The sequence below is a fragment of the Limulus polyphemus genome, unplaced genomic scaffold (assembly GCF_000517525.1).
Source record: "Limulus polyphemus unplaced genomic scaffold, Limulus_polyphemus-2.1.2 Scaffold1255, whole genome shotgun sequence".
In the NCBI taxonomy this organism is placed as follows: domain Eukaryota; kingdom Metazoa; phylum Arthropoda; class Merostomata; order Xiphosura; family Limulidae; genus Limulus; species Limulus polyphemus.
Genome location: NW_013666865.1, coordinates 283,167 through 292,649, shown reverse-complemented (window position 1 = coordinate 292,649; position 9,483 = coordinate 283,167). Strand labels below are relative to the sequence as shown.

Here is a 9,483-nt window from a genome sequence, read left to right as displayed (position 1 = left end):
CAAGAAAGCTCAATGCTGGAAACTTCAACACAGGGAAGATGCCACGGCAGGAAAGGCTGCTCCAGAAAGGTTGTGGAGAGCAAGGACATATGAGGAGCCAGTGTAAAAACAATACTACCAATAAGACAACTTCGGGAAACCAGTTGTGGTTGGTGCTGAGGGACGCCCACCAATCCCCATTGTGAAAGTCCCAACACCTAAGTGTAAAATGGCAAGTACACATAGTGTCTACGTGACAGGAAAGCTGGATGGCCAAAGGTCTAACTTTGTCATAGATTTTGCATCCCAGCAAACCCTTGTGAGCATCAAGATGCTAGATCACAAAGGAGTACCAGAAGGCATACAGATGTTCTTCTGTGGTGTGACAGGACATTATGCAAGGTTGTGGGGACCAGTGTGGGTAACTATTGAGCTCAAGGGCATGAAGTACAGACACAAAGTATACTTGGCTGACATTGAAGACCAATGCATATTAGGGTTGGACTACTTACTACTGAGATGACTAATAACCTCTGAAGGTGGGGCGAGTACTCACATTATCAAAATAGCCAGAGATAGTTTTTAAGTTTCATAACAACTTTTAGAAAGAAAATATACTGATAACCAAATGTTCAATTTTGTGTGGTTAGATAAGAATGAAAATTGATTGAAATACCACATCTCTATATTTTGTGAAATTTCAACACATTCTAATGTTTTATATATTCATTAAAATAACCTAAGTTATTATTTCTGACTATTCTCTCAGAAAAATAGTTGGATTTCTAGTTTTTCCATTACTGAAGACATATGGACACTTCTGAGTGGTATGAATAACTTTTTTTTCACTACAGGTTTTTATTCTCTCATTCTTTCAGTGAACAAGAAACCAAAATTACAGCTGTGTGTTGTTTTTTTGAAACTGACTAAAATGCTGAGAAAAATAAAGACGTTCTTCTTTTGAGATATGAAGATTATTCCTATCTATGAATTATTTAAATGAACACACAGTAAGAGGAAAAATCTTTCATTGCACACTTTTTATATAAGCCAAACCTAAATTTATTTCTTACACCATATTCAACCTTATATATCAATCTTTTTTTTTAGCATACAAATAAATAGAAAAGTTAACTTGAGAGTTTCTTGTGTCTTATACTGATCTAAATCCATCATATATGGTTTGTTCTGGTTACATTTTTGTCACCTACACACTTGTTGATCATCTCTCTAATTTACTGATTCCATTTACATATAAAAAAAACATTATCCAGATATTTAAGAACACTTTATTTTTTAAGAATTTGTAAGTTTTGGTACTAAGTAACAAAAATCATGCCTTACCAAAAATAACCCAAGAATTATTTAATTCTTTTATTTAATTTTTTATGTAAAAGTTATTTTTTGTACATACTGTTAAGCACTTTCAATATGTTTATGAAAGTGCTGAAAAGGCTATATGGAGGATAAAGGAATTGCAATTCTCTACCCATTGCATACACTAGGTTTTAAAAGTTAAGCATAAACCATAAGTTTCTGTCACCATAGAGTTTAAATGTTTTTTCTAATAAAAAAAAGTGGTATAAATGACCCCAACAACCTCACATAATGAACTTGCACAGTTAAACTAACTTGCTCTAAGAAGCAGTTACAGAAAGTAAAAAATAGACGATTATTATTGAAGACACACCAAACATGCTTTCTACAATATAAACCATTACATATGTATTTATATCTACAAAAACTGCAACATGTCAGTATTAGGCACTTCCTTCTGCAACTCTCTTGTATGTTGTAGCTACTTCTTTAACTCTAGGTACGAGTTCTTTCAGTCTGGCTTGGATTTCTTCTTTCTCATCATCACTTCCTCTGGTCAGCTGCTTGACCACATTTTCTGAACCAAAGAAAAAAAAACAATTATGATGATGATAAAATACAATTAAAGATTTTCAAGACAACTAAACAAATATGGTTACATTCAAGTAACTGAAGTTGATGTTTAAAGTTCTTCAATAATTTGAATGTAATTGTTGCATCCCTTTGAAATGCCCCTTAAAAATTTGGTCAAAACATTTGTACAAATACATGTATATATGTTGAGAAGCACTGAGTGGAGTAGAAAGTTTTAAATAAGATCCTCAACTGGTTATGCAGTGATATAAGAGCCTATATCCAGGAAAAATGAAGTGTACTCTGGGCATGAGGTGGGAATTTGATACAACTTTTTATGGACATATGCACCAAGGATAAACATAAAAACAGATTTAGAAGGAAAAGCAGTCACCAGCATGAAGAGATAAAGTAGTCTGAAATGCTGTATTGTGTGGAGAACAATGATTAAAAAATGCAGATAATCAGTGGATGTGGAGAGAGAAACCACCACCTCTGCTTGAGGAAATAAGGAAGGCTTTGACAGATGTGAAGAATAAAAAGGGAACTGGAGAAGTTTCTGTCTAATGTGGTGACTGTAATAAGATCTGGACAACAGCAGAATGACCTGAAGACTGACATCACACATTGTTTACGCCAATATCCAATAAGGCTGATTTGAGAAAAAAGTTCTCTAAATACAGCATGATCAGCCTCATATGAACTCTAGCAAGGTACTACTAAAGAGAATTATAAGAAGTATGGAGAACAAACTGCACTCAAACAAGCAGGTTTCCTTGAGAGTAAAGGGTCAAAAGATCACATCATTTAACTTGTGAAACTCAGGTATCACTCTGCAAGTATTTTAAGCATTTAACCGTGTGGTACATGAGGCTTTCCCGAACACAATGGATATGATGAATTTTCCCAGAGCATCTGCCTGAGTTAGTCAGCTCTCTGTACCAAGTGTTAGCAGTAAGATCAAGTGTAGCAATATGAATAATTCACAATTGGTTGAGGTGTCCATTAACACGTTCACTACATCATGCACCACTAGTGGTACATATGCATGTTTTCTGTTGGACATCGTGAGCCACCCATGGTACACAGCACCCATAAGATATAGCTGTACCTCGTATCTCCAAAGTTCTATATAATAGCATTTATTTTAAATGGACAGCTATAATAAAGCCACGCCTTCCATCATGTACCACTGGTGGAGCACAAATGCCATCTGGAAAGGACAACTGAAATAAAACAAATTTACATGATTAAATCATTTTTTATTTTAAAATTACATCTAGAGATTGGCATTTAATTTTTCATTGTGATTAATTGAAGCAAAAAAATTGAGACTTCTTTCATAAATAAAAAACTATACTATAAAAAGGATAGAACTATTATCATCCACAGTAGGGTTTATTTTATCTGATACCCCTTTTTTATGGCCATAAAATTGTGAAATAATCATAATTATTCTAAAAAATGGCAAGATTAGCCAGAAAAAAAAATTAAATATTATGATCATTTGATTATTATTACTTAAATCAAAGTGTGCACCATTGATGGCACATGACAGCCAAAGCTTAAATGGGTAAAGACAGGACATCATGTGCAACCAGTGGTGAACTCAAGAGAAAGTTCCCATTACAGTCATTCTGTCATAAAACATAACATAAAGCCATAAAATGAGCTGGATCTAAGGCAGAGTTCACAATGAGGCCATAAAACCTTGTCTTCTAAGATTGACCATCTTTACAACTGCCATATAGAATAGTCATAGGTCGTGAGGAAGAGCAAGGAGAACCACTCTGATGCCTTTGAGATGTTGTGTTACCAAAAAGTACTCAAAGTTTCATGGAGAGACCAGAGAATTAATAGATCAGTCTTAGATGAGATACAAAGTTAGTTGATATTGAGAGTGAATGTGCTAAAAGCAAAGTTTTGGTTCTTTGAATATCTACTGAGATGTGGAGATGACTCTTTGTAGAAAAACATCATACAAGATAGCACTGAAGGGGAGTGATGAAGACCATTCATCAATGGATAAAAAATGCAAAGAACATGGTATACAGAGGTCTGGTTGAAGTGATAATGATTGTGTGTGAGCATTCTGCCTGGTGAGCAACAGTGGAAACTAAGACAGCCCATTAGGGCTATTTGACATGAAAAAAAAACAACTAAACATTTTATTAGTCTTGTTTCTCTTACCTACACAGTCAGAACTGAGTTTGAAAATATGTAAGTTCCTTCTTGTGAGAATTTTAATTTTGCTTCAGACATAACTGAAAAACAACCTTGATTTTTTCTCATAGTTTTATAAAAAAAGAAGCAAGAGAAGTTATAACATTGAATTAAAATAATTACATTAGTGTTGAGAAAGCTATAACTCACCTTGACAATCAATCAGTACCTTGTACACCTCCTCAGGAATTTTAAGTTGTAAGAATGAAATGATTTGTGGAACAAACTTCCCAGAAGCATGTAGCATGGATGAAGTTTGAATTTGAAAAATCAGAAGAACAGCTAAGTGAAGACATAATGCTGGATCTGAGCATTCAGCAAGTTGACTAATAAGTTCCTGTCGATGTGTATGTACGAGTTGTCTATATAAACAAACATTATGATAATAGTAATGAATTACGTTAAAAATAGCAGAATTCTACACTATCATAACAACAAAACTGATTATATTCATCTATAAAGGTAGAGAAATTTAACTCTGTTCAATCAGGTCAACATAACTATAAATTAATATTAATTTTGCAACAGTTAAAGGCCGCATTATAAATTTTTTGTTTTGTATGTAACTACTGCACTAAGGCAATGTTTTTCTTTTACTACTGTTATTTCAAGTAATTAAGAATAAATAACAATTTTCTTAAGAAATGACAGAAATTAAAGGCAAAGTTGAGACTAAGGGGTACAATTTGGTGTAATAATTCAGACAAAGCTATTTCTGTCATGGGTAAATGATATTTGTTTAATTTTGTATTGAGAGAAACACAATTTTACTGAAGAAAAACATATATGCCAGCTCTAAAATGTAGAGACGGTTAATTACAAATGATAAGAATTTGCATAAGCTAAAGAGTAATAAGTTATTGTATATGTGAGCCATGGCACCAATGTTTAGTACCTAGATATTTAGTTTATCTGAATTCCTGATTATTTGACAGATCAATGTCACCACAGTAGACTTCTGGTTGAAGAGATTTGTCACACATCTCTTTTCAAACAAGGATATCTGTGTTAAAAGACTGTTAAATCATGTATATGTATAACCAAAGTACACAACATTTTGAGAGAGAGATTCTTTAATGCTCTCTAACAAAGTGGATAAATTTGCACAGCAAAATATTTATAACAAGAATAAAACAATCCAGAGCAAAGTTACAAAAACTTTCCAACTTAATTAACCACTACAGTGAAACTGAATATGTATCTCAGTACTATAAAAAAATAATAAATGAAGGATTTCACAAGTTTCAAGTCAAAAGATTAATAAGAACAGAAACTGAGTAAGTTATATGAAAATGTTACAGTCCAAGTTGCTCTTCCTGGTCATACTCTATCTGACAATCATGCATCTTGACAACAGGCCTGCAGCTTAGTTTTCATTGAAAAAGGCACTAAGACTGTCATGTTCAAAGCGTACTAACTTATTCATGGAGGGTTTCTATAATCCATAATGTATGATTACAAAGAAATCCACTTGTGTTACAACCAGCAACTTGACTGGTATTTTTTTTATATAGAACAGTACGAACACCAGTTTCATTCTCCAGCTACTTGGGGTATATGATGGTTGAACAGGAAGTATGACAGAAAGCCTTACCTTGGTGAATTAACATCTTTTTGGCTTCATCTCCACAGTGAAATCTTTCTTAATTATGTTGTACACTGTTGGTTACAATGCATGGATGGCTTCTGCTACTGACCTTTGAATTTGTGGATTCTCATCTGTTACAAGACAGTAAACTTTGCTTACCATAGCTAGAGTATGACTTATTGCAAGTATCTTTTGAGATGGTCCTGGTTGTCTCAATTTAATCCATATTCCTCTATTTTCCAATGCTGATAAGTACAAGGGATATCTTGACTTGGAAATTCTAATTACCTGATCTGGACACATTTTATGTGAATATGTTATGTCAGAAACAATCAATTGTTAATAGAATAACTATCTATAAAAATACTAAACAATGTCAAAATGTTGTTCTGATATATCTCATTCCATCATGACTTTATATCAGCTGTGATTGACACATGACTTTCTAATGTGCATATTAAATTTTGTTTAAATATAAGATACTCAACCCTCTGTACAAGTTGGGTATAGTGCTTATAGGAAATGGCAACTAACACAACTAACAATATTTTCAAGTATTGTATTGTCATTAAGTGAAAAGTGTTCTGGTTTATTTTATGATTAATATAGTCCTTGTAGCTTTAGATTATTGTTGTCAACTTTTGAAAACTTAGATCACTTCCCCAGTTTGAAATTATTTTTCAACAACAACACCATCATAAGTTACCTATCTTGAAAAACCATTTTGCCAATAGATTATATCAACATTGATTTTAGTTTGTTAATGTTTATTATACATGTTTATTTTTAGTGTTTGATGTGTCCCATACACAAATTAGCAGAAATATCAGATAGGGTGCAACATATTCAATTAACCCGGTCATCATGGGTATCCTTTAATGCACACGACAGAGGGTTTTTGTGTCTTACATTCAAAATTTTATTAAACTACTTTCTGTTTAGTTATACCAATTAGTATAGCATAAAAGTTTAGCTAATAACCTGTATTTTAATTGTATATAAGTTTAAGTTCTTAATTAGATAAGACAATATTAAAAAAACACCCTGAATTTCCCTAGTGTGACACATTTTCTCTAGGTATCTTCACTTCTCTACTTTATCCATCATCCCTTCAAAAAGTACAAAGTTCAATGTAAATTACTCACTGTAAGATCATCATTGCTATATCCTTCAATTTTGTTTGGTTACAGAGCTATCAAATAGAAAATCAGACCCCTTCTGCCACACCCATCTGTCACATTTTCTCTTTCAGGATTTGTTAATAGTTCTCTCTTATGTTTAATTATATATTACCAATAACCAATAGAAAGCAAAGGTTTCATCTATCAAATGATGTATTTTATATCATATGGATCTCTTTAGACTGTTTATGGTCAAATTAGGTAAAATAAATAATAATAATATAATAAAAATATTTTATGAGGCACACACGAGAGCAGCTCATGGGTAATATAATTCAAGAGCATAATGTGCGCTGCACATTCCTCAAGTGAGTTACAACTAATAATGGTATGAATAGTAATTAGAAATGGTTCAAAGGGCCATAAAATGATAAAATATAAGTATAAATAGATGTATACTGTCATGAGTTCAAAGCTACTTAGGATAAATGAATGTAGTTTCACTCTACATTTGAAGTCATTCTAGAAAGAAAATGAGGGCAACTTAGATTTTTTTTTTTATGGTTACGAGGTCAGTCAAATTGACCAACCTTGTATAGATTTAGGGTAGAGAAAATTACAGATAAAATATAAAGTTCTACTGAAAACAAACATTTGAAATGTATTTAGGAGGTTTTAGAATTATACAAATGAAATTTGAGATTTATGAGATGAACAAAAGTATTTTTAATCTTAACCTGAAAATCACTTTGCAGATGGACTATTCAAAACAAATACTCAATACGTATTCAAGGACAAATCTATTTTTAATCTTAACCTGAAAATCACTTTGCAGATGGACTATTCAAAACAAATACTCAATACGTATTCAAGGACAAATCTATTTTTAATCTTAACCTGAAAATCACTTTGCAGATGGACTATTCAAAACAAATACTCAATACATATTCAAGGACAAATCTATTTTTAGTTTATTAAAAATACTTAACTAAAAATATTATTTTTTAGTATGTGAAAGACTTATAATGTTTACTGAAAGACTGCCAAACTTTGTAAAGACATACACACTATATTAAAAGTTAGTAGTATCAAATCTATAAGGACTTTGAATGAGTACAAAGAGGTTACATGGTTGGTCAAATTGACCAAGCCTATGTTGAGAGAGTTAAATGCAACAAATCAAGCTAGTGGACACACATCATTATCAATATAGCCAGTCACACATTTTGCTGGTTTTTGTCCAAATGGTTTATTCCACATGTTCACTTTGTCAATCAATAAGAATCTGTCACATTGCTATCTATACACTTGAAAGCAAACTTTTCATTCTTCTTGTAATCAGCACAGTTATCTGGTTCACAATGCTTAAATAATATAGATGTGCTATTTACAGTTTTATACCAAAACCCAAAGAGGACAAGATCTGCTTCTGAACATAATAATATTGAGAACTTATCTTCTGAGTGTAAAGAAACTGTCTGCATCTGAAGATGACTTAATCTGCAATAAATGCTACCAGCAGTATCTCAGTATAAACTCAGATTATGTGCCCTCTTTTTAACCATCACATGGTGTCCCTGACTTATTGAGTCCAAAGTGTGTGAAACTAAGCATTAGATCAACAGAAAGAAGCTATGCCAAATACGTATGAATTTAATATTTATTCCAGTTGAAACCAAAACCCAAATATATTCTTCTTCTTCCTGAAATAACAAGTTGCTATAGTTTTCTAAATAGAAAATATTTTTGTACAAAATCTATTCAACTAACTGATATCAATATATCACTGGAAAACACAGGAGCAATTGCAAAGAGATTGGCAGGAATAGATTTTCATCCACACAAAATCAACAAATGAGAATATTTCAATCTTAAAGGATTACAAAAATCTCAGTTTTATGGCTTTCATCTTTGAGAAATACTCATGTGAGATATGTGTGGACATACTTTGCTATTCTGTTGGTTGAGCTTCATAATGACTTGTAAAATGGGATTCTGTCCTCTATTTTGGGTTTAAAGGATTCCTTTGCTTAACTCTTTCAGCATAGGCTCAATCCCTGGGACCAACCTGGTAACCACTTTATTCTTGTTATAATTTTCATGCTATAACCTTTAAATTAGTAAGCAAATATTAATGAAATTTGGCAGATTATCAGTAAGCATTACAATGCTTTCATATGCAAAATATCAATTTTTTGTTTATATTAAATCTTATGGTTTGTAAAGCAATATCTTTTTCATGCCTATTTTTTCTTTTCACATGTTGCCTATTCAACATGCAAAGTAATTTTCATTTTAAGTTTAAAAATACTTTTATGCATCAGAAACTTTTCAAACTTCACATGCGAAATCTTTATAATGTCCAGATATTTTTCAAACATTTCTTAAGTACGGGTTCGGTACATTTGACTGATCACACAACCACCATAAAAAAGTAGGAAATAAATATAAATTATGCCTCTTTCATTCTAGAATGAACACAAATTATAATATGAAAACATAAATTTTTAGACTAAAAAGCTTATATCTCATAACATTATACATTCATATACATTTATTATATTGCTCTTTCAGATATGCCTGGCTAACAATACAGAAGTTACAATGATGCACCACACATGCACTCATGATACCGTATCAAATAACATAAAACTGACCTTTGGTTTGTACAAAGTAATTTGT

General features: G+C 32.0%; 1 protein-coding gene across 2 annotated transcripts in view; it reads right to left on the bottom strand.

Annotated features, from left to right (window-relative positions):
- Positions 1-1,002: 1,002 nt before the first annotated feature.
- The window catches only part of LOC106462802 (E3 UFM1-protein ligase 1-like), a 125,410-nt gene continuing 116,929 nt past the window's right edge, over positions 1,003-9,483 (bottom strand). Inside the window, exons 16-17 of one of the 2 annotated variants that reach the window (XM_013922763.2) lie at positions 4,243-4,454; positions 1,003-1,873 (exon numbers count right to left, since the gene is read on the bottom strand). In XM_013922763.2, the coding sequence (XP_013778217.1) occupies positions 1,740-1,873; positions 4,243-4,454 (346 nt within the window). In that variant the 3' untranslated portion in view covers positions 1,003-1,739. The remainder of the gene's footprint in view (positions 1,874-4,242; positions 4,455-9,483) is intronic. The other variant, XM_022390151.1, reaches the window with a different exon arrangement.